At 38.9% G+C, this 26,764-nt stretch overlaps 1 protein-coding gene across 3 annotated transcripts in view; it reads left to right on the forward strand.

Annotated features, from left to right (window-relative positions):
* TNIP3 (TNFAIP3 interacting protein 3) overlaps nucleotides 1–25,381 on the forward strand; it is a 40,975-nt gene extending 15,594 nt beyond the window's left edge. For 2 of the 3 annotated variants that reach the window (XM_065907313.1, XM_065907315.1), the window contains 6 exons: nucleotides 2,540–2,659; nucleotides 5,565–5,690; nucleotides 12,154–12,204; nucleotides 13,091–13,189; nucleotides 16,213–16,273; nucleotides 23,475–25,381. In XM_065907313.1, the coding sequence (XP_065763385.1) occupies nucleotides 2,540–2,659; nucleotides 5,565–5,690; nucleotides 12,154–12,204; nucleotides 13,091–13,189; nucleotides 16,213–16,273; nucleotides 23,475–23,506 (489 nt within the window). In that variant the 3' untranslated portion in view covers nucleotides 23,507–25,381. Of the gene's footprint in view, nucleotides 1–2,539; nucleotides 2,660–5,564; nucleotides 5,691–12,153; nucleotides 12,205–13,090; nucleotides 13,190–16,212; nucleotides 16,274–21,298; nucleotides 21,379–23,474 lie in introns of those variants that run through there. The other variant, XM_065907314.1, reaches the window with a different exon arrangement.
* Nucleotides 25,382–26,764: the final 1,383 nt, after the last annotated feature.

A 26,764-nucleotide genomic window follows, 5' to 3' on the forward strand; every position in this document is an offset into this window, starting at 1 on the left:
GCCCAGCGCTTTACTCTTACCTATGAGTAGTAAGAAAAAATAAAAGTGCGCTTCACACGAGAAGAGACTTCATCCCCCACGTCTGTACCTTCAACTGTCACTTGTAAAACACAGAAAAAAAGTGATGAGCTATAAAAAGATTTTTTTTCTCTTTTTTTTTCATTTAGTACAAAGAGATGTTTTTCTCATTTAGTGTCTAATGAAATGTAAGAAATTATTCTGTTTTATACTGTAGATTTTTCTTTTCTCTTTACCACTGTAATAAATAGAAGTTACTTAAAAAATGATGATTTGGATATCTAATTGTGCATACCATTCATCACAGGATGGAATTTGGAGCCCACCCTACTTGCTCAGACTTACTGCCTGTTGATCCAGTCTCCCAGCAGAAATTCATAGCATGTCAGCTTAGCAATTAGCAGATGGTTTTCACAAGTTCACACAACTACTTGTTCTCAGTTCTACTTTTTTGCTTTGAAGGAGATACCTAAGGGTATTGCTTTCATAAAGTTCTGGACAAGAGAATCCAGATGTTTAATCTAAGTGAGAAAAATTACCAGGGGCTAGTCAACCAGTGCGACCCATGGGCAGAAGTGATGTTCTGCCATCTCACCATCAATGTGCTTAGTATTTCTTATCTGTGCTGATGGTAAACTGCTGTTCTAGAATAGGTTACAGGTGTTCGTTCAAGGAAGTTGGAAAACCCCAAGATGAAATAAATATCTACTAAACTCACCTTTCATTTATGATTCATTTGCAAAATTTCTAGAAGTCTGAATAGCATTAAAAGGTAGATCAGGAAATTCAAATATTACAAGACCCACAAAAAGTCTATTTATAGCCATAGGATGTAGAGCCAGCATATTTGATTGCCTTGACTCACTTCACTCACCCCACCTAGATTCTGATACTGCTAACACTTTTTTTAAAACAAATATAGCTATTATGATAATTCCTAGAACTATATAGATTAGCAGTAAATTCTAACAAAGCATAAATTATTAAACAACTTCTGGTGTTTTAAGTATTCCTGGAGGAAGAAAAAAGTTCTTGTTTTTCTTACAACCTCCTGAAAAATGATATTTACATCAGGCTAGACAGGATCCATAGACTAGATGACATCCTATTAGGAAGTTTCTAGTCTTAACTATATACACATGTAACGCCATAAATTTACTTTGCTTTTCTAACCTTACAACCATATTACATACTAATGCAGGGAAGTGAGTTACTGGTAGAATCATCAAATGAACATCACTGAAGCAACTAAAGAGATACAGAGGAAGTAAAGTCTTGTAGCTTTGGAAGTGAACTTTTTCTATTTATATAGAGGACTCATTTGATAAGGAGCAAGTAGTCGTATTGTGTGTGGGCTTTGATACCGCAGCAAGATGAGGTATGTTCTGTCACCATTTTTGGCAGCCGTTTTATTTAACTCATCACAAGGCAAAGGTCTTCAGAATAGAGACAGTATCTTTTATATGATCTGACAAAGTGTAGCATATGTAAAAGTACCATGGATTTATGAGTAAGGATGATGATCTGGTTGGCAAATCTAAGAGTCTCTTACTTCTTCCACTTCCTCACCCCATGGTGAAAACACCAAATTGTACTGAATGTCAGGAAAGCAGAGCACTCTCCCCCTGTGGGCTCCCCTGGTGGCTTGGTAGTGAAGAATCCACCTGGCCAGTGCAGGAGACATGGGTTTGATTCCTGGGTCGGGAAGATCCTCTGGAGAAGCTGGTAGCAGCCAACTCCAGGATTCTTGCCCAGGAAATCCCATGGATGAGAAACTTGGCAGGGTACAGTGTTTGGAGTCACACAGTGTCAGACATGTCTTAGCGACTAAACAACAACTCTCTACCCTGTGGTGGGTTAATGGATGCTTTGCTGGAGAATAAATATAACTGTAGCTAGGCCAGGGCATGGTATGCTGAAGGAATGCAGAGCAGAACAGTGCCACAGATCTAATGGTAACGAATCTGCATGGATTCCCACCTCTCCTGTAGGGGACATGGTTATATAGCAGAAATATATTACTCAGAATGTCATCCAAGATCATCAGCTGCAGCTTTTGAAGAATGCAGATTTTCAGTTCCTATCCCCAGATATACTGATTCAGAATCCTTGGGGACAATGCCCAGGAATGGGCATATTTGCTGCCTCTCCAGGTGATTTTGATGCTTCCTAAAATTTGAGCTTTATTGACAGAGCATGTATCTGACTGAAGCAGAGACTCTAGAGAAAGACTATATATATCTGTTTTCCCATCATGATTAGCCAGGTGGGAGGGAGGGTCTGTAATATAAAAAACCTTCTCAAGTAACAATGAGAGCTGAATACCATTAACACCATCATGGAGAAAAGACAGAGATTCTGGAAAAAATGCGTATATGCTAGAAAATCAGAATAATGTTATTTAGTGAGGCCTTAAAAATGAAATTCTACGTTGTGAGTGCATTTGAAATGATTGTGATAATTGCAGAGAAATATGTATGTGGCAACTCTTAGGTCAGCAGTGTGCTTACCTTTAACACAGGCTCTGCAGGATGCCTTGAGAATGGAGTGCTCTCCGTCTCTTGAGGACTGTTTGGGGAAGTCTGAAGTGGAGTGCAGCCGCGAGGAGATGCAAACAGAAATGGAAGTTCTCAAACAGCAGGTGAGAAGCTGAACGGGGAGCAGTCTTGCAGAGAACTTTGGGCCTGTTGCTCCTGTGCTGCTTTGGACATTTCTAGAGGTCCTGCTTTTCACACGGCGTCAAAGGTTTTTGCATGTATTTAATTATAATTACCTAATTTTAAAGCTTTATGGGAAAATTTAGATCAGCTAGTCCAACTCTCACACTTTATAAAAGAGAAAATTGAATTTCAGATGGATTGAATGGCTTGCCCAAGAGCACATAACTTAAAAGAAGGGCATGCTAATTAACCTTTTAGTGAAATTCCATTAGCACTGGTTCCAGAGATTTTCATGCAGACACAATATATTTCGAAGACGCTATTAACCCAAACTCTGGACCTTTTCAGAAAATGGTAGCAGCTGGGCTGCTCCTCCATAGCTGCAGACCTTCCAGGCTTTGAAACAATGAGGGCAGTTTTAAAGGGAATAGTCTGCACTGATCACAGAAGGGGCAAGTCTGTTTATCTACTCCCACATATGGATGGCACTGACTAGGAATTTACTGATGAGTTCCAGCTTCCTCCTTCCCACCCACCCTGGTTCACTCACTGTTGCCGAGTACACAGCAGGAGTCAACGATGCGCTAATAAGCTCATGCAGGCATCAGCGGAGTAGGGCTAAGGGACGTAGCACTGCCTAAGTACTGGAGCCTAAACTTAGTTCATCCAGCTGGAACTGGCTTAGCCAAGGGGCCACTCGAGCGTATCACGTCTCTTTTCCTATGGGAGGTAAAATGAATACAGGTAAAAAATTAGTAAAAAATATAGGTAAAAATATTAGTAAAAAACTAATATAGGTAAAGGGCTGGAACAGTTCAAGGTGATATTGATAAATACAGGAAATACAGGAATTCCAATCCTCGAGGTACACATTGTTGGTGATATATTAACAATGGCAGGTTGTGGGGCAGGATGTCATAGAACAAAGAGTGGAAATGTAGTATTTTCTGATGTCCCTGGGAGTAACTTGTTGGCTGTTTGGCTCTGAGCAAGTGCCAATTACAAGGAATCTTGATGCAATACATAGAAGAATTGAGCAACTGTGATATTGTTATTTACGTTACTCTTATTACTTCATAAGATGTAACCTATTTATAAATCTAAAATATCCAGAGCATTTGACATAAAGTTGGATTTTTTTCTTCTATCAACTCCATTTGAATAATGTGCTTCATTACATCCAGGATCAAATATACAGCTTAAAAATAAGCCCATGGAGAGAATAAGGGTATAGTCAGAGTGTTAAAACTCTGCCAGATTCTCAACCCCCGAAGTATCATTGGCACAAGCCAGGATTCCTCTGAAAAAAGGACTGCTTATGTTCAGACACTTGAGTCATCTTCATTGCTCTCACATAATGTAAATTCCATGCAGGAGAGTTGCTCTTACATGCAGTGTTTACAGTAATGGTTTAGTCTGTATTTGATAGAGACAGTGGCAAGTATTCTTTTTTTCATTACCCCCAAGAGTAAACCAGAATTCATCTCCTTCATTTTTGTATGGCCCTTTTGCTAGCTTTCTGCATTCACATTTTAACTGTGCACATTTCTAACTGGGTACCTACAATCATTACGCCACCAAGTGCTGCGTGAAACTCTAGAGGATTTAAGTTCACAAAGAAACTGAGCTTGAACTGGCCACCTAAGTGATTACATTGCTATAAGTGTGTTCTGTTCTAATCAATGGGCTTCTCACACTTCAGTTGCCTCTGGTAATTGTTTATTAATTGTACATGGATTAAACTGTATCTGTGCCTTTGGATCACCACTCTCAACCCAAAAAAAAAAAACCAACACCAGAAAGCAAAATGTCAACTTGGTTGCGTATAGTTCCTTTGCAATGCTTTCGATGAAGAAAGGCTTGAAATTAAATATGTATATCTGCATATAGAGCTATATAAAATGTTTCTTTTTTTCCTTTCTTGCCTATTACACCTTGTTCTATTATTATTAACTTAAACTTGATAATCCTTTAGTTAAAATTTGTTGCACTGTTGGTAATGATGGTGCAATGTGATTTAGCATTAATAGATGAACATCTAACTAGTAGGTTCTCATGTAAGTTATAATTTAAATCTAGTTTTACAGAAATTCCTTTGCTTCATTCCTTAAGCTTCATTTGTTTTCATAACTCCACATTCTAGTCTCCAAGTCACCAATCAACACTATGCCAATTAAAACAAACAATAATTAAATCTGTTCTGGGGCAGGGTTGTTTTGATTACTTTTCTACAATATTTGGAGTACCTCTCAAGAGGCATCCCACTAAAATGTTCCTCTTTTTTATGATAAACGCCCAGAGTTACTTATAAAGGGCAACTCTGGTGAATGTCCTTTAACAGAATCCCTTGCTTTCCCACATACATGAGCCTTTCATTTTTAACTTGTGCTCAACTTATAATTTCTGTTTAGAAACTTTGACATGTCAGTATTCAGTGGCTTCGCTTAGCTATTGTCAGTAAACTGACTTAAGAATTTCAAGCAATATTTATATGTCAAAGCCTTGTTTTAGAGATGAATGATTTGCTCCAAAACAGTGACACTTCACATTGATGGAGTCTGGGGGTCAAGGTTTCCTCATGGTCATGTAATATGCAATAGAAATGTTGGTGAGGGGAATTTTTTTTCAAAATATCCATGGATTTACTTATGAATTACTGATATGTGCTCAATGAGAAAAAAGGTGAGCAAGTGCCATTCTAAACAAACTAAAAGACAAAATTATAGTCACAGGTATCAAGATGGAGTCCCACCATAAAGAAATATTCATGAAAAGAGGACATCCATGTCTCAGATTGGACAAACCCAGACAGCATCTCTTCTGAACTCATTTAAATAGCTTAAGAGAAAAGGAAGCTAGCAGTAACAGCATGTTAATATTTCCTAGGTGCAAATATATGAAGAAGACTTCAAAAAGGAGCGATCAGACCGAGAAAGACTTAATCAAGAAAAAGAGGAGCTGCAGCAAATTATTCAGACTTCTCAATCCCAGTTGAACAGGCTGAATTCTCAGGTATAAGTTCAAATAAACTTTGCCAGCACATATGTATTTTATATTTATTTTCTCATTAAAAATCAAGACATTTTGGCTTCTGTTAATGGCCATTTTTTTTTGAGAGATTAGCATCTGGGATGAAATCATTTGTAAACAATTTTGTAAAGAGATGAAAATGACTGGAGATTCCTTTTAACTTAAGTATATTAAGGAGTTATCCAAGAAATTGGATTCCAAAGTCTTTTACAAAATCCAATTCTTTTGATCTTTTTTCTCATAATATTTATCTTGGTAGAATGAGAGTTGGAACTAAATAGCACTTAAATTCAAAGCCGAAACACTCCAATACATTGAAGTTGTTTCTAAATGCTTACCATTTTTCTTTGAAGGACTACATTGGAATGTTCCTATCTTCCAAAAACATGCATAATGAATGTCATTTATATATATCTAGTGAGACTAAGAATTTTGTTCAGTGGGTTCCCAGATTTAATGTAACTGGAGCGCTCTCAAGTAAGCCAGATAATGTAAGCCACTTTATTAGAACAGAATATTAACTGTAAGCATGCTAAAATTAAGTGCAATAAATTTATTAAATGTAGACTCAAGAAGTTGCCATAATGGGTAAATATTGATGTTAATGAGGGAAATATAGCTACCACAATTTAGGCTTAAGAAAAGAAAAAGAACCACCAAATTTTTAATTTGCAAAATTATGCAATGTGTTTCAATAAATAGGAAATCGTGAGACATGCTTGACAGCTCCATAAGCTCAAGATTCTTAGTCTCAGAGGAGGTTTTAAACTTTTTGTCATACTCTTCTTCCTAATACAAAATACAAATTCAGTTTCTTCTTTGACATCATTTTTAAGGATTAACTTTAAATTCCTAATTTCACATGGAAAATTATTTGGAACAACCGTTTCCTTTCTAAGAAATTGGAAGGAATAAAATAATGGTAAATACATAATAAAATGCTTTTTCCGAAAGTAATTCATGCAACCTACTTTTACAACAATGGGTGAAAAATATTCTGATTGTTCTTAGAAAATTGCTCTCAATTTTTATGTCTTACATGCAAAACTGTCTTAATTTCTTTGAACTTGTCACTGCACAGATCATTTTACTTCCTGCTGTATTTTAATTTTATTCATTCTACTACATTAAATAAGATTGATGATAAGTATTTACCTAAATTGGCAATGTTCATCCCATTATAGAAACTCTAGTACAGCTAGAAACACACAATCATCTATTTATGTTATAGACTATAATCCACAGTAATTTTCTGTGTCATCTGTAATTTTTGTTTGATATCAACAAAATGAATGTGTTGTCTAATCACAGTGTTGTATAACTGTGCTTATGAACTAAAGAAGGATCTTAGTAATATGTTAAATTACCAAAAGTTTCTTTATAATGATACTGCAAACTTTATTCTTCTTGTTTATTCAGGTAAAAGTATGATAGAGTTCACAACACGTAATAGATGGTGTAACAATCTGTGTTAAATGTATTAACAGCAAATTAAATGCCATAATATAATAGAATACTTATTTGAGTTGTATATTACCTGTGGTCCAAATGGACCACTTGACCAAAGGAATTTTTAGGTCAAGTCAATCTGGTACTAGTTGCTAACATACCAGAGTGTATTTCCTCCTATCACTGAGGACGGTGATTCCTCCTATCACCTCCTATCGCTGCCTCCTATCATTTAAGGCAATGACTGGTAAAAAAAATAGTCAGTGTGGTAAGGTGAAAGATACTTAGGAGAAATCTAAGGATAAAAAAGTCTGATGTTCATGCCTGCTTTAACAGTTGGTGAGGACCTTGAGTAATTATTGAACTTTTTTCTGTACTTCCTTTTCTCCATCTGTAAAATGATAAAATTGAATTAGATGATCTCTAAAATGTTTCATATAACTCCAAAACTTCTGTCTCTAAAATAAGTTGCTTAACTTCTCTCACCATATGCGTACTAAGTCGCTTCAGTTGTGTCTGATTCTTTGTGACCCTGTGGACTGTAGCCCACCAGGCTCCTCTGTCCATGTCTTCTCGAGGCAAGAATACTAGAGTGGGTTGCCATGCTTTCCTCCAGGGAAAGGATCAAATCCGAGTCCCTTCAGTCTCCTGCATTAGCAGGCAGGTTCTTTACCACCACCATACTCACCTGTAAAACATGATACTTGCCTCATGACTTCACAAGGTTATTCCCAGGATTAAGTGAAAAAAAAAAATCTATTCAAAAGCATCCAGCCCAAGTCATGGCTCACAGGTATTTCATAAATAGTTTATTGGAAGGAAGAATTTATGATAGTTTCATTTAGTTTTATAATTAGCCTGCCACATTCAGTGCCTCATGATCTCTAATTTTGATTCTTTCTTTCGGCAAAGCATTCTGCTATATGCTGTGAAGGAACTAAAAAATAATCCATGCTATGAAAAGGCCCACAGTATAGTGAGGGGAACTCATAGAGTCCATCCTCATCATTTGCAGCTTCCAATTTTGTGAATTTGCCTACTCACTAAAATATATTTGTCACCCCAAAATCAATTCTTGGACCACGTTTAAGTTCATTTGTGAACTTGCACAGAGCAGCAAAATACTTGAGCCTCCTAACACTTATTCCCAGTGGAAGTCCAAAAGGTGATGCTGCCTTCTTCTTTCAGCTCTCATACTGTAAAAAGTGTTCTTTTCATGGTCTATTTAGTGCCACATTTTTCACATTTCTCAGCTTTTTGTTGGCAATTTCATTTTTTAATGGCCCTCAAGCTAATGCTGAAGTGCTATCCAGTGTTCCTAAGTGCAGAAAGGCTGCAAACTGCCTAATGGAGAAGATATGTGTCAGATAAGCTTCATTCAGGGATGAATATAGTGCTACTGTTTATGGATCTATCATACTTACTAAATTTCATGGCAAGTAGAGGGGGAAACAATGGGAACAGTGACAGACTTTATTTTCTTCACCTCCAAACTCACTGCAAATTTCATGCAGCCATGAAATTAAAAGACCCTTGCTCCTTGGAAGAAAAGCAATGACAAACCCAGGCAGCATATGAAAAAGCAGAGACATCACTTTTTCTACAAAGGTCCATATAGTCAAAGCTATGGTTTTTCCAGTAGTCATGTACAGATGTGAGAGCTGGACAATAAAAAAGTCTGAGTGCCGAAGAACTGATGCCTTTGAACTGTGGTGCTGGGAAGACTCTTGAGAATCCCTTGGACTGCAAGTATTGACAGTAGTCAATACTGAAGGAAATCAACCCTGAATATTCTTTGGAAGGACTGATGCTGAAGCTGAAGCTCCAATACTTTGGCCACTTGATGTGAAGAGTTGACTCATTGGAAAAGACCCTGATGCTGGGAAAGATTGAAGGTGGAAGGAGAAGGGGATGACAGAGGATGAAATGGTTGGATGGCGTCAATGACTCAATGGATATGAGTTTAAGCAAGCTCCAGGAGATGGTGAAGGACAGAGAAGCCTGGCATGCTGCAGTCCATGGGGTCCCAAAGAGTCAGACATGACTGAGTGACTGAACACCATATAAGGTATCTGACTCTACCAAAGAAGACATAGTGCCTGATGAACTATGGACAGAGGTTCATGACATTGTACGGGAGGCAGGGATCAAGACCATCCTCCAAAAAAAGAAATGCAAAAAGGCAAAATGGCTGTTTGAGGAGGCCTTACAAGTAGCTGAGAAAAAAGAAGTGAAAGGCAAAGGAGAAAAGGAAAGATATACCCATTTGAGTGCAGAGTTCCAAAGAATAGCAAGGAGAGATAAGAAAACCTTCCTCAGTGATCAATGCAAAGAAATAGAGGAAAACAATAGAATGGGGAAGAATAGAGATCTCTTCAAGAAAATTAGAGATACCAAGGGAATATTTCATACAAAGACGGACTCAATAAAGGACAGAAGTGGTATGGACCTAACAGAAGCAGAAGATATTAAGAAGCGGCAAGAATATACAGAAGAACTATACAAAAAAGATCTTCACAACCCAGATAATCACGATGGTATGATCACTCACCTAGAGCCAGACATCCTGGAATGCAAAGTCAAGTGGGCCTTAGGAACCATCACTATGAACAAAGCTAGCAGAGGTGATGGAATTCCAGTTGAGCTACTTCAAATCCTAAAAGATGATGCTGTGAAAGTGCTGCACTCAATATGCCAGAAAATTTGGAAAACTCAACAATGGCCACAGGACTGGAAAAGGTCAGTTTTCATTCCAATCCCAAAGAAAGATAATCCCAAAGAATATTCAAACTACCACACAACAGCTGATCTCACACGCTAGGAAAGTAATGCTCAAAATTCTCCAAGCCAGGCTTCAACAGTACATGAACCAAGAACTTCCAGATGTTGAAGCTGGATTTAGAAAAGGCAGAGGAACCAGAGATCAAATTGCCAACATCCATTGGGTCATAGACAAAGCAAGAGAGTTCCAGAAAAACATCTATTCCTGCTTTATTGACTATGCCAAAGCCTTTGACTGTGTGGATCACAACAACTGTGGAAAATTCTTAAAAACATGGGAATATCAGGCCATCTTACCTGCCTCCTGAGAAATCAAGGAGGTCAAGTATGCAGGTCAAGAAGCAACAGTTAGAACAGGATGTGAAAGAACAGACTGGTTCCAAATAGGAAAGGAGTATGTCAAGGCTGTATATTGTCACCCTGCTTATTTAACTTCCACACAGAGTACATCATGAGAAACGCTGGGATGGAAGAAGCACAAGCTGGAATCAAGATTGCTGGGAGAAATATCAATATCCTCAGATATGCAGATGACACCAGCCTTATGGCATAAAGTAAAGAAGAACTAAAGAGTCTCTTGATAAAAGTGAAAGAGGAGAGTGCAAACTTTGGATTTAAACTCAACATTCAGAAAACTAAGATCATGGCACCAGGTCTCATCACTTCATGGCAAATAGATGGGGAAACAATGGAAACAGTGACAGAGTTTATTTTGGGGGGCTCCAAAATCACTGCAGATGGTGACTGCAGCCTTGAAATTAAAAGATGCTTGTTCCTCAGAGGAAAAGCTATGACCAACCTAGATAGCATATTAAAAAGCAGCGACATTACTTTGCTGACAAAGTCCATCTAGTCAAAGCTATGGTTTTTCCAGTAGTCATGTATGGATGTGAGAGTTGGACTATAAAGAAAGCTGAGCACAGAACTGATGCTTTTGAACTGTGGTGTTGGAGAAGACGCTTGAGAGTCCTTTGGACTGCAAGGAGATCCAACCAGTCCATCCTAAAGGAGATCAGTCCTGGATGTTCATTGGAAGGACTGATGCTGAAGCTGAAACTCCAATACTTTGGCCACCTGATATGAAGAACTGACTCATTTGAAAAGACTCTGATGCTGGGAAAGATTGAGGACAGGAGGAGAAGGGGATGACAGAGGATGAGATGGTTGGATGGCATCACCGACTCAATGGACATGAGTTTGAGTAGACTCCAGGTGTTGGTGATGGGCGGGGAGGCCTGGCATGCTGCAGTCGATGGGGTCACAAAGAGTTGGACACGACTGAGAGACTGAACTGAACTGAACTGAAAGGAGAGAATAATGCCATAGGTGGGACTTGGAAAGGTATCATAGGGCTCAGATGGTAAAGTATCCACCTGCAGTGCAGGAGACCTGGGTTCAGTCCCTGGGTTGGGAAGATCCTCACAAGAAGAGAATGGCAATCCGTTCCAATATTCTTGCCTGGAAATTTCCAGGGATAGAGGAACCTGGTGGGCTTTAGTCGATGAACTCGCAAAGAATCGGACATAACTGAGTGGCTCACGCTTTCACTTCAGGGATGACAGCATCATGACTAAGGAGTGCAAGAAAAACCAGCTTTCCTTAGGTGTGTCAGATGTTGGGGGGACTCAGCGGAGGTGACTCTGCCAGATGGAGTATAACAGTGTGACTTTGAACAAGTTACTCAGCATCTCATACCTCAGTGACCTCTTCTGTAAAATAGGAATAATAATTTTAAGTGTCATTTAGGGGTATTGGAGGCTTGAATGTGAGTTTTTAAGTGTAAAGCACTTAGATCAGTGTCTGGCATGTATTAAGTGCATATGCAACTTCTAAAATTTATTGTGGAAGCTTTTGACTATACAGTTGACTGTACAATTACATTTAATAAGCAGTAGAAGCTATTTCTATACCCACATCTATGTCTATATCTGCATTCACACCTGGAGCTAAATACATCAACCTAAAACAGAATTGCAGTGGTCCCAATAATTGGGAATAACAATTTTAAAATATCCAACTTTGCAAACTTCATTTGGATATTTCACGATAGAATCAATTTATGCCTGGAGAATCCAAAACTCAACTATTTTTATTGGCATTATTCTTATCAGGGCTTCACCCCTGGATTTCTGAGCAGGTCCCTGCCAACTGGGCCAGGAGTTGCTTTAAGACATCTGCTCTTTCTGATACACAAATGCTTTCATCTTGTCCACAGATAAAAGCTTGTCAGATGGAGAAAGAAAAACTAGAGAGGCAAGTAAAACAGGTATGTTGATCCTTACTCACAACTTTCTTGTCATGTTAGAAATGCCGAGTCTGAGTTTTACTCACATTTATTCCCCAATTAAAGGGGTCCCAATTAATTGGGTCCCAATTAAAGGCAAATTCTTGTTCTGCTACAGAGGGCCTAGGAGAACTCAAGCTTTTCATTATCAACTAAAATGTCAGTGGAGAGATAGTACTTAGGCACCAAGGCCTCTCGACCCTAACACTCAAGAAAAGCACATGCTTTACAGAATATGTTTCAACAGGATCACACACCTTAGTGTGGGTTCATGCAGATAGAAGTTTCTTCATAGACTGCAAACACCTGAGAAATATATTTCCTTGCTAGTTCATACAGTTGCTTACACCAACACTGGAAAACTACATGAAAGACTTCTTCTGCCTTCTTTTGAGAAAGAATATCTTCTTGGGCATTAGAGCATTCCATTCCATTGATTCTCTAGTAGACTTAGGAATGAATATTATTTCTCTTAATTCCTAATTTCCTCTCTGAACATTAGTTATGTCATTGGAGTCTCTGGCTGCAGTTTAAGAAAATTTGTTTTATGACTTAAATATTGGTTCTTCTTAAGTGAGGACTCTGAAGATAACTCAGAAACATAAAGTTAACTCTATATACATTTTCAAGTATTTTTAGTATCTTCAACATGGAAAAATAGCTATAGTTTCACTTTGAATAATTGGCCTGTGGCTTCATCTATCTCTGTATCTGCATTGACAGACTTCCTATCTTGAATTTGGATTATGCCAGATTTAGGCTAAACCTTAAGATTTCAACCTAACCTCAGGGTTGTATAAAGCAAGGGTCAGTGTGACTCCCCAGGGGGCATCTGCTTTCAGTGAACTAACAGCACTCTTCTCCTCAGATGTATTTCTCAACCTGTAACTGCGGCTGGAATTTCCACCTGAGGAATCCATTCCTAATGATGGGCCCTGGGACTGTGCAGGACCCACAGAAGCACCCAGTAAGTAGGAGCTTTCCTTCCAACAATTAAGTGCTTATGTCTCTAATAAGAGCTAATATTCTCTTTTGATAGAAATGATGTCTGTCTCTGGAATACTGGCACATATTAATTTCTACATAAAGAGCCTTATTTATCTTAGCCCTTGATTTGCACAGTTACAGTGATCAATGTACACTCTAAGTATCTTTGGAGCCCTGCATCTACAGGACATATAGATATGAATACATCCACTGAAAGGTATCAAATTGAGCTAAAATTCCATGAACAAACATACCATTTGATATGGGTCATTTTTAAGGACACACCTGACTCTACCAAAGAAGACATTTCTGTGTATAAAGAAAAGCAAAATGAATATAACAAAACAGTCTGGGAAATGCCTTTTTCAGTTGTAAACTTATATTCAACTACTGTGAATATGGTTACATCTGTGCAAAATAGTCTGACATTTTCCAATTGAAAGGGTATTCTTAAAGGATTCAAGAAAAAGTGACCCACTTAAGTTGCTTTCTATGCCTGTGTCTACCCAGGCAAAATGAAGTGAACAGTGAGGCAATTATTTGTGAGTGGAATTGATTTGAACAGTCAACCTGAATAAGTCAGACCCAAAACACTCTCCCTTTCCTTCTCAATGGCAGTATTCCACCCACCCTCCCCCATGGTCTGGAAATTTGTCTCTATTCTCTATTTCACCTACATAGAATCATTATGCAGGAAATAAATTATGCATTTTTCTTCATTTTGGATTGGCTCAGACAGTCTCTTTTCCCTTAGTTATTATTAACCATATTTCTGATTATGCAAAGAATCTGAAACTTTAACTGGGATTTTCCTAGGAGAACAGTCAAGGAGTGCAGAGTTGCCTGAAACTTCTCACACTTTTGTATTTGAGTGTGACTCAAAAGCCCTTTTCCAAGAGAGGAGATAATTACTCTTTGGGTGGCAGCAGGATGTCAGAATTTAATGAGCATCTTATTTGACCCTGGTGTGACACAGTGCACAGATGAGAATTTGGTTCTTTTTGTGTTGCTGTTGATTGCTGCTTCTGTCTGCTCTCTCCCCTCCATTTTTTTTCTTTACCTGTTTACTTACTTTTTTCTTTTCATTAGAAACACTTCTGGGAATCTCCAAACACAGCTATCATTCTAAATTTTTTCTTTCAGAATATAGAAGGAAATTAATATTTTGGGAAACATAAAGAGATAAAAATTTACTAAGGAGTTTAGTTGTCTACAGGTTAGGGAATTGGGGGGAAATGCTCTTGTGGAAGGTTAACTAGAAAACCAATGAGTCATTCAAATTTGCCTGGAAGTAAAAATGACTGTTTACTTCAAATCTTCAAGAAGGCATAAATTCACCAACTTGAGTTTTTTTCTATCAATTATAAGCAATAAGGCAGTCCAGATCACATAAAATTGTCACCAGATAAACGTCTATATTTGAAACCAGACTCCAAGTCATGTAATGGCTACATTTTCAAGCAGTATTCAGTTAGATAAAATGTCAGTATAAGGATAAAAATTACAGAAACTCCTAGAGTTCATTTTAAAAGAATATTTCATGTTTCATGCTTATTTCTAAGCCTGAATTAAACTCCATGCAGTAGTGTTTGTAAAATTATGATATATTCACCTTCTTTTGGCAGCTGTCCTAGAATATAAAACTGAGGCTCACGTCACTTATCCAGTGTTATTTGAGACATCTAAAAATAAATGAGGAGATGAAAAACAGAGATGATCTCATATCCTCTTTTAGTTTTTTCATGTACCAAAAGGAGCCAAGAGCCTAGGTGTCTGAGTGAGGGTAAAGAGGAGTCAGGCTGCCCCAGATCCAGTATTTCTTAGCGTCTTGTCAGGAATTGAAATTTTAGGCTACTTTTAGTGGTCTGGCAGCCCTGTAAAATGCTCCCTATTGGCTGGTTGTTAGAAAAAAATGTTCCTGAGCTATTTTCAGGTGGTAATTGAATAATAGAACAAAAGCTTTATATTCACTATGTCTTGGGGAGAGAAGTAGAGGAGCAGGAAGACAGACCAGTCTCCTGGGTGGGTAAAGCTGAGACCACTCTGTTCTAAGTGGGTAAATACAAATATTCTGGCCTTGGACCTATATTTTGAAATTCAGGTCTATAGTTTATATTTTGTTTGTCTGCTCTCAGTCATGTCCGACCCTTTGCAACCCCATGGGCTGTAGCCACCAGCCTCCTCTGTCCATGTAATTTTCCCAGCAAGAACACTGGAGTGGGTTGCCATTTCCTCCTCCAGGGGATCTTCCCAACCCAGGGATCAAACCCACATCTCCTGCATCTCCTGAATTGGCAAGCAGATTCTATACTACTTGATCCACCTGGGAAGCCCATAGTTTATATTTATTTCAACACAATTCATTTGACAGTTTTCCTGAGGTTCAATATCTAGCTGTTCTTAACTGGCGTACATCTAGGAGAAATCCCAAGAGAAGAATCCCCAGTGTGCGCTGTCTTCTCACTGCCTCTCTAGTCTAAACTGTCTAAGCAACTTAGAACAGTTTCTGCGGAGGAACAGTACAAAAGGAAAGTTTTTCCCTGCTTTAGCATCCTGAGCCTCTTTAAGCCATGTCCTCCTGGCCGAGATTTCTTCCTTGGACCACTGGAAAACATTCAACTTGTACATTTTTGTCTTGGTCTTCCTGTTACCTTTTAAAAAAGAGCATTTGTTGATGATAAATTCTTTTGTTTTATTTATGGGCTATAGTAAGTTTTTACAAATGTGTTTATACTTCTGCACATATTCGAAACACATCTGTTTCAAAAAAGAAAAAAAAGTCAGAATCCCAAATTCTGACTGAACACTAAGTGGATTTAGGAGGGGGGTGGGTAGGGAGATGGTAACAGTGATCAGGGAGATAAGAGGACAACAGGTTTGGGTAGCAACTACTTTTGTGTTGCCTGGGTAATAAAGCCACATAGGATAGCTATATCTTTAATGTGCCGCTGTGTTTGGTTTGCAGCCCATATTGCTATAATAATGTTTTATTGTTCCACACAGCCAGACTACCAGTGGTATGCTCCTGACCAGTTTCCGCCAGATGTGCAGCACAAGGCAAATGGTAAGACCACAGCTGGATTGAGCATTCTTTCATGTTTACATTTTAATAGCATCTTTGGGGGGATGTTTACTCGACATGCATTCACTTGGACTTGGGGAGGATCCCCTATAAAGTTGTGTTGCATACACAACTCTAATGTGATGCGCCTGGAGTTAAATCAAACTCCTTTAGAAAAAGAAAATGCTGGAGTGCAGAAATGCATGGCTCTCAGTCCTGACTTCTGTTCCTATTCTGTCTCAGAGTCAGTATTCCATCTGGGGTTAGAGATTCCAGCAGGGCTCTGTTGTAACAACAACAACAGCAAAGTTCCATGATTCTGCTACAAAGTTCAGACGCACATCACTCTTTCATGTTGAGGTTGCTAGACAGACGTTTCAAGTGTCACTGGCAGACAGAGGAAACCAAAAGCTCAGGGCCATGTTCCCTAATGACTAAATGTCAGACTCCAAGTTTAGGCCAGAGTTGCCCACAACACCCACTCTTAAGTGTGCTGGACAACAGTAAAAAGTCACTTGCCAAGTGCTCACAAATAAGAATACTCTTTTGTCTTATTTTTCTCTGGTTTATCACGCTCCTCTTTCTTTTCAGAACCTGCTAGACATTCTGTTGCTTGATTCTCTGCTCTCGTGAGGCCACCCAGAAGTGGGCTGCATAAACTGGGCTATAATCATAATCCCACTTCTGCTCTCATCACATGCAAGCAGAAGTCAGCCATGTCTGCTACATGCTTAAAAATCCCACGTGACACACACCTGTAGCTCTTTAAGTTGTTAGTATCCAGATATTGGAATCTGTCTAGAAAAGCTGAAAATGAGCCATATTCCAGTTTTAGGCCATGCTTGAAATGTTTTCTCCTTTAGTTCATATCTGAGGTCACAGAATTCTAGTTTCTAGTACAAGGAGTCCAGTATGGAGTGGAAGTAGGGGGCCAGGGATACCATATGTAGTTTCTCCTGTTGGGAACTTCACAAGTCCAGGGGCTTTTCATGGTAGTCTACATAAATGGAGCTTCCTACAGTTGTGCAGTACACAACCTTGACAGCTGTACACAGAAGCAGTGGGAGTGGCAAAGGCCACAGCTAACAGTAGCATTATGGAGAAGAAAGATAAAAAGTGAGAACTTTGTAATAAAATATCTATATATTTATCAAAAGACTGTAGTACTTTCTTTTTTCTTTTCTACTACTAATATAACCATTGGCTTTAATAAAGTTCTTGGGTTCAAGTCTTAATGGAAAGCTTTTAATTGAAAGGCATGCTATTAACCATAATGGTTGTTGCATAATCTCTATGTTTTTGAAATCCATTATTATAGAATAGCTGAGTTGCCACCCAATTATAATTTCCCGTTTTATATTATATTGATCTGGACTGAATATTAAAGATATTTTCTCTTGAGTTGGAGTTTAATCACTAGACAACAAATTATACAGTAGAAAATTCAATAATATCATAAAGCCATTTGTAATCACTATTGCATTCATCTTGGACCAATATCATAGAATCTAATAACTATATAAAACAGGAATGAATTATGATGACCTTCAGAAACTAAATAGTAAGCAAATATATAGTTTTATAGTTAGTGTGTGAGACCTACTGATTTTTGTCTATTTGTTAAAAAATATAGAGCTTTGTGATGTAAAGCATGTTATGTGACATGGTCTACAGATGCAAAATTACAATAAAAAATTAGCCTTTATTATGTAGCAACCTGAGTACTTTTAAAACATTGTTTTAATCTTCACAGCAATGCTATAAAGTGACCATTTTACAGATGAGGAAACTGATTAGGAAGATTTAGCCCTGGAATTAGATTTCAGGTATATTAAGACTTCAAAACCTGTGCTTTGAATCACATCCTATAGTGCCCTTGAAAACCTACCTCTTTCACTATATTAAAAATTTTCTAAAATGATAGATATAAAAATGACAGTTGAGGTCTTATCTTGGATAGTTATGGGACTAGTACCTAACCCTCAATAATTTCCTCTTCCTAGGAAGTCATAGTGTGTATTATCTGTGCTTCTCATTTGACACTTAGATTGTCACAGGTAAAAGACATAGTACTAACTATGTAAGAATGTGCCTAGTCGCTCAGTTGTGTCCGACTCTTTGCAACCGCATGGACTGTAGCCCACCAGGCTCCTCTGTCCATGGGATTCTCCAGGCAAGAATACTGGAGTGGGTTGCCATGCCCTCCTCCAGGGGACCTTCGCAACCCAGGGATTGAACCCGGGTCTCTCACATTGTAGGCAGACTGAGCCACCAGGGAAGCCCATGTAAGAATAAGTGTATAATAAATATGTCGTGAGCAGTCCTGGTGGAAAATGAAGGGATATTACCATGTGAAACCTGACCTCCATACCAACACAGCTCTGCACAACACAACTGTGGCTTGGCCATAGCAGGGGAAGGGACTGATCATGACGAGAGCACCATCGTAGAGAGAAACTCCTTACTTAAAAATCTACCTGCTCCTCTTCTAGTTTCCAAAGCTGATGCTATTTCCAAGGTCAAGCCAGGTCATGAGACTTGGTAGAAGCTCTGAAATCATGCTGTCACAGACATTGCATGTACCATTAATTAATTTCAGTAGGGATTCCTGTTAGTTTTTGTTTCATTTAATTGGAAAGCTCCTTTTGCTTTGTAGATCCAACACAATTGCTCAGAATTCTTAAAAATAATTTTGCAGTATTGTTTTAAAAATATAGGCTTAAAAATCTTTTTATTATAAAGATATTTCCATTGTCTCATTTTATGACTGATATATTTATTCTTCACTATTCAAGAATATAGTGCTAGTCAATATGGCCTGTGTTTGGGGCCAGAAATACCAAAATTCAAGCAGTGGAAAGAAAATTGAGTAGAAAAATGAGACTCTGATTTTGATAATCTATAAACAGAAACTATTTCTGAAAATTGCCCTAAGTTTTACTCATATAATAAATACTTTAAATATTTTATTTTTAAATAAAAAAGATCCTTTTAAAAATATGGATATTTAAATTAATGTTAATTAGTACATGTGCTTTATAGATTGTCCTAGTTCTCGGTTTTTATTAATTTCCTACAACTCATGACAAATCTATTTTTCTGACCCCAATATATGTAGGATATTTTTATCTTAGCATCTTCCTTTGTGATTCCTCTTATTATAATTTAACCTGAAATAGTGACTCTGATTTTTACACATAGAGCAGTAGCCTTCTGAGTTTTCAAAGGTATAGTGGGTGCAAAAGAAAGTGAAAGTGAAGTCGCTCAGTCGTGTCCGACTCTTTGTGACCCGTGGACTGTAGTTGGCCAGGCTCCTCCGTCCATGGGATTCTCCAGGCTAGAATACTGAAGTGGGTTGTCATGCCCTCCTCCAGGGGATCTTCCTGACCCAGGGATCGAACCCAGGTCTCCCACATTACAGGCAGACTCTACCATCTGAGCCACCACGGAATCCCAAAGTATAGTTGATCTTCCTATTGATAAATGAAGCTGGAAGGCCAATGTCAACTTTAGGACCCTCAGATTTCAATCAGCTCCGAGCCAGAACACGCATGGAAAGACCTGAGCAGTGCCCCCACCCGAGCCCTCTCACCTTCCCCCGGGAGGGATCTGGAGTGTGAATTTGAGAACAGCCTAGCGGGCATATCCCAACTTCATCCATATACCCCTCGCCACCCTACAAACAGAAGAGGACCACATGGGGCCTGGAAGCAGACCCAGGGTTGCCTGGCAGAGAATCTGTGGATCTGCTTGCGGGTGCGGGGGCTTGTTCTAAAGGGAGGCAGGCTCACATAGCGAAAGGGAGTCTGGCTGGAGGAGGGCCAGAGCTGGGTCCTCTGGGCTCCCTGGCCGAGCATCAGGTCAGCAGGTATTTAGTACACCTGGGAGAGTCGTCAGCTCAGTTGACCCCCAGCCTTGCTCTCAGGTACAGCCGTGGTTATTTTAGAATGCTCTGGGGACTCACTGAAAAGCAAATCTTTTAGAACTAAAGATTTAAATAAAGGTTTTCAAATCTTTGAGAGTTTCCTGGCTTTCTCTCTGCATAGCATTAAGTAATGGCATTTTTCTACTTTGAAGTCCACAGATGTTAATGGGTTACAGTTTCTGTTTAAAACGTGTGATTTTACAAAGAATATTTCAATCTCATTTTATCCATTATCAGAATGGTATGCAAAATGATTTCCATGTTTCCAAAACAATTATGGCACAATAGAGTTAGTATAACCTTGAAAACACATTGTTGACTCCTTTCTGAAATGTTATAAGGCTATGGTTTTTGACTGTATAGTATGCCAATCACTTCTGTACCTTCCAAAATTCTCATATAGTGTAGAGTTAAACTTTGTCTAATAAACTGGAGTTCAGTTCTTACATATTTGGAACCACATGAATGTAAGCATGCAAGATTGTGTTGTAAGCAAACATCATTATTTCTTTACAATACAGAAGATCAAAGCCCAACCATTCTAACTGGCCTTTACCAATGTCAAGTGATAAGTAATTAATAGAATAATGGCTGAATTTGTTTCCTAGGGCAACCATAACAAAATACCACAAACTAGGTGTCTTATCGCATCAAAAACTTATGCTCTCACATAATTTACTCTGAGAACTAGAAGTCCAAAATCTAGGTGTTGCCAGGGTCAAGCTCACTTCAGAACCTGTGGGGCGGGTCGGGGGGGAGGGTTTCTTCCTTGCCGCTTTCAGCTTTTAGTCGTCCCAGATGTTCCCTGGTTGGGGCAGCATAACCTGAATCTGTCTCTACCTTCATGTGGCTGTCTTACCTTTGTGTCTGTGTCTAAATTTTCCCTTCTTATATATATAAGGACACCAGTCATATTGGATTAGGCTAATCCAGTATAGCCTTATGTTAACCTGCAAAGCCCCTATTCCCAAATAAGGACATGTTTACAGGCCAAGGACTTAAACATATCCTTTGAAGAGGGCACAGTTCACCCTATAACACTGACTATATGCCAGAAACTACTGTAGGTGCTTTATGTTTATTATCTCATGAAAACCTTACAGCAACTGTGTGAAATGAGGACTGCCGTTGTCCTGTTTCGCGAATGTGCAGACTGAGAGCAGAGAGACCACATGACTTGTCGAACCCCCCGTGGCTGGTGACTGGCTGGGACACAGACACGCCCCCACGTTGTAACCGCTAAGCCATATTAAGTAAAATGTAGCAGTATCACACTTTGCACTTATTGTATTTTTTTTTTTTGCACTTATTGTATTCAAATAAATTCTAATGGTCTGTCCTGAAAGTCAGAATCTATATTTCTCAGTTTGTGTTTTTTTGTAACTGTCTTTATATTTAAACATTACAGGTGATTTTGCATTGGTAAATGGCTTGGATTAGTTGGACTTTTTACAGTTCCCAGTTGTATGAAGAGATAACAGAACCAGTGTAAACAGTAAAAACTACTCAAGAAATTAAGAAACAGCAGAAACGTAGAGACTATGCATTGTACAATTTTCAATACCAATGGACAAAGCAATATTTTTCTTTTATAAAATATTTTACTTTCTTAGTGAATAGAGAAGAATTGATTGAAACTTAGAGGCAGATAATGTTATGCCTGTTTCTAGAGTGTTAGGAAAGAATTGTAGGAAAAATGCCGCTTCACCTTTAATATTCTAAAGGTCAAAACCTATCAGTAAACTAAGTGATTTTGCTACAAGAATACTAAATAGAATGCAAAAGTTCATTTACATGTACAGGAACATATGAAAATACAAGTGGTAAATATATTCCTAGACAAACATTGATCTCTATAAGCAATGAACTTTGGGATACATATATCGCTTTGAATCAGTACTTTTGTTTTCTTTGGCTATGTACCCAGGAGTAGAATTGCTGGATCATATTTAGTTCTATTTTTAGTTTTTTTGAGGAACTTCTATGCTGTTTTCCACAGCGGCTATACCATCTACATTCCCACCAACAGTGTCCAAGGTTTACCATTTCCCCACTTCCTTGCCAACATTGGTTATCTGTGGGCTCTTTGATGACAGTCATTTGGGCAGGTGTGAGCTGATTTCTCACTGTGGTTTTGACTTTCATTTCTTTGATGATTAATGATGTGAGTATCTTTTCATGTGCCTATTGGTCAAACGTCTGTCTTTGGAAAAAAGTCTATCCAGGTCTTGTGTCCATTTTCAATTGTTTTCTGTTAATGTTGAGTTATATGAACTATTTATATTTGTTAGCTTTAGCCCCGTGTTATTCAAATCATTTGCAAGTATTTTCCTTCCATTCAGTAGCTTGTCTTTTCATTTTGTTGATGGTTTTCTTTGCTCTGCAAATACTTTTCAGTTTAATTAAGTCTTTGTTTATTTTTGCTTTTGTTCCTTTGATCCAAAAAATATTGCTATGATTTATGTCAAAGAAGTTCTGCCTATGTTTTCTTCTATAAGATTTGTGGTTTCCAGTGGATATTTTTTTATGCAGTGACCACAGTTCTCTGAATAATATTTCTTAAACATGAAAAAGTAACTTCTTATCTTCCTGTTACTAAAATGTTAGTTTAGCATATATTTGAAATTGCCAATGCAGGGCAGCAAATATAAAACATTTAACATACTAAATCGTTATCATCAATCAGGAAAACTCCATTTCTTGGCATTCATGGCAACAATTCTGTTGCCATGAGTAAACTTCTTTGATTTTGTCTTCCCTATGGTACTCGTTTGTGGCATTTTTTCCTGCTCCTACTAAAATTCCAAATTTTTCACATTGGTTTTCATGATACTCATTCACATCTTACCGACTCCGATCTTTTCTATGGCTTTGGCAATAATGCACCCAGCATCATATTTTTAAAGCAGTATATTTGGCAATTACCTCTTTGTGGGTTGAGTACTGAACCTAATAGTAACACGTATAACTCACTTTCATAAGCAAATGCCAGAGCCACTAAAATGCCAGCAAGAACGAGAAGTAGTACAGAGCATTCCTCGTCAGGCATGACTAGAACGAGGCCACAAGCGATTTCGGGAAATAGTAAGCATATGCCAATGCAGAAAATAATAACCCTCCATTTGCCACCTCTTGATTTCTCAGTGTAAACTTGTGGGGACTCATGAATAAAGTATTTCTTTTCTTGCCAGCCTCAAAGTTTATGTTAGCCCTAAGCCAGAATAAGAGACGTGAGCCTTCAATTTTCAATCTGAAGCATTTTCCCGTTGGTTTTCACAGGTCTCCCCTCAGAAAAGAAAGCCAGTCAGTAGCTGCAGACACCGGCGGAGGGGCACACGGGCCGGGGAGAGCTTGGCGGCGTGCCCTCGTCCCCCTGCTTGCTGCGGCGCCTGTCTCCACCGCTGCACACCCCGCCTTCACTCCGGGTGCCCAGGCATGGCTCCCCTTGGCAGGAATGGAGGACGAGGCTGAGACAGCTGAGATCCTGATCGAGTCCAGGGAGCCAGAATTTACAGCCTATCCCAACTTCCAGTTTCCTGGAAATGAGATCTGGCTGATGAATTATGGGTGATGCCTCGAAACTGTTCAGCATATTGCTGTTGGACTTCAGAAATGATTTCATTTCAGCAGCTCCATTTGTGATGCAGTGATATTGTGTGTTGATTTAAATGTGTTCCCTGGGGGAAAAGTTTCTACAGTTATAAAATTTTAACACTGCTCCCATTGTTTTTTATAGGGGCTTAGGTCTTTAGCCATTTTATCTAGATGCTAATTTCATGATTGTTCACCTCAGAGAACCAATAAACAGAGTTGAAGAGGTGTATATACTTTCTTAAACGGATTCAACCTAAAGAAAATAGTAAATTTGAAGCTATAAACACACATCATTTCTTTAAGATGAGAAATTGTGAGCCTACTTCATTTTTAGGTGGACTAGATTATGAAAGATAAAATCCTAATGTGATGGTGATGGCTTTGCTGTGTACATATGTATTTAGAGAAGTTCAAAAATACATAAATTTGCAGTTAAATCTGTTTTCCTTCCTGTGTATTTGCATGCTGCTGCTAAGTCACCTCAGTCGTGTCCAACTCTATGTGACCCCATAGACGGCAGCCCATCAGGCTTCCCCTTCCCTGGGATTCTCCAGGCAAGAACACTGGAGTGGGTTGCCATTTCCTTCTCCAAGGCATGAAAGTGAAAAGTGAAAGCGAAGTCACTCAGTCGTGTCGGACTCTTAGCGACCCCATGGACTGCAGTCCACCAGGCTCCTCCTTCCATGGGGTTTTCCAGGCAAGAGTACTGGAGTGGGGTGCCATTGCCTTCTCGGGTGTATTTGCATAATTACTAACAAAAAGCGTAACTCTGTCTTCTCAAACCAATTAAAATGGAAAACAGATGTATCCAAATTTTATTGCAGTTAAATTGTACAGTTACATGACAGATGGCTAAAGATTGTGCTAAGTCACTTCAGTCATGTCTGATTCTTTGTGACCCCATGGACTGCAGCCTGCCAGGTTCCTCTGTCCATGGGATTCTCCAGACAAGAACACTGGAGTGGGCTGCCATTTCCTACTCCAGGGAATCTTCCCGACCCAGGGATCCAACCCCCATCTCTTACGTCTCCTACATTGGCAGGCAGGTTCTTTACCTCTAACGCCACCTGGGAAGCCCCAAATTCAATCCTTTGAGAGATTTTCAGCAAACACAGATCAACAATATTTACAGGTATGCTGTGTGCTTAGTAAGTCAGTCGTGTCCGACTCTTTACGACCCCACGGACTGTAGCCCAACAGGCTCCTCTGTCCATGGAGATTCTCCAGGCAAGAAAACTTGCATGGGCTGCCATGCCCTCCTCCAAGGGATCTTCCCAACCTAGGGATTGAAACCAGGTCTCCTGAACTGCAAGAGGATTCTTTACCATCTGAACCGCCAGGGAAGCCTGCCTAAAGAATAAGCAGATTTTAAAATACTAAGTTCATCCATTTAATAATGATTCTGCTAGGACCAACTGGAGATCCTCTTTGTGAGGAGGTGTAAAGCAAGAATGTGAGATTCGTGAATATCTGTATTTCTCTAAATATCTAAAGAAAACTAGGAGCATCTGTTGAAGCTGCATTCAAATAAATAATCCAGAGATACACCTGGGAGTATCTAGCTCCAACTTCCAGATGTTATTCTGCTTAATTCCAGCTCAATCTTCTCTACTTCAACTTCTGAAAATACTTGAAGCTTTGTATAAGAGGAAGATTAAAGGGTTTTATGAAGTAAAATACTTTCAACCTCAGTCTTTGGTGGCTTTATTCTTAATGATTCTTGAGAAAGAATTATCCTTTCCATCCTAAAGTTTCGTTTTCTCTACTTGTTAGACAAATCACTCCTGGCCAATACATGAGTATAAGTGGATCAGAAAAACAACAGTTGCTTCCTAACATTTTGCTATATTTTTGTAAATTCCCATTTCCTTGAATTAGTAAAAAAGTCATTGTAATCTAACTTCCAGTACTGGACTTTGTTTGCTAACTGAGGTGTTCCCACCAGAATAAAAATTGAACATATATACAAGAAGTACTCCTTGATAGGCTTGTTATAGGTCAATTCAGCAGCAATAACACATGATTTAATTTACTGAAGACATCCTATTACCAATTAGCAAGTTGCCAAACATTGGCAAGATTGTACAAACGCTAATGTATTGGGAGAAAATCCAGTTTAGGTGAGACCTAATTTCTTTTGAACTCCCCGTGGGTGACTGCAAAAGCGCAGAGGGCCCTTGCTCAGCGCACTACTGCAAACCCGAGAAGACCGACTTCCACGCCCCTCGCCCACAAGTCAGCCAGCCCCTCCCGGCCCTCTCCCTGGATCACTGGGGGACTCTCTGCCTCAGCGCCTTGTGAGGGTCAGACCCCTAGGCCGTGGCACTTGCTGCTTCATCACACACCACGTGTAGAAACTCTGTGTCCCTTTGAAAGGAGAGGAAGTCACAACTCACAGTCTCAATCTCCTTTGCTTTGGAAAAGGAAGACCAGGCATATTTTAGATTTTCAATGATCATGGAGAATTTGATCTTTGACTTGAAGGTATCACATTAAAAGAAAAGCATATTCACTTTGTTATGGTTGTGGGGTGATGTCAGAAAACCTTCCTTGGAGTCTAGTTAGGTCTGGGAGTGGGGCCAGCTTCTAATACTCACTCACGAGCACAGAGTTTTTTAACTTCACTTTCCTTATCAGCAGAAAAGAATATTTCAGACTAAATTTCTAATATTATTAAGCATGGACTAGCTTCCAGATGGTTTTCCTTAGTTTATTTATTGAGTTCCATCACCAAGCAAAAGAGGTATAATTATCCTCTTGCTACAGGTGATTAATCAAAATCTCGTGGCAAGAAAATGACAGAGACAGGATTCACAACTTCTCCAGGGCTGCCTGGTTCTGTGCATGCTATAATCCTGCTTCTAAATTATTCCAGTAAGTTCCACTTGTTCTCAGTTCTTTGGGTCTTCATCAAGTCGCAGTACAAGAGCATACTTCTTAGGAGAAAATATTTTTATAAAAATACTATATATTGT

Source organism: Muntiacus reevesi, chromosome 16 (genome assembly GCF_963930625.1).
Source record: "Muntiacus reevesi chromosome 16, mMunRee1.1, whole genome shotgun sequence".
Lineage (NCBI taxonomy): Eukaryota > Metazoa > Chordata > Mammalia > Artiodactyla > Cervidae > Muntiacus > Muntiacus reevesi.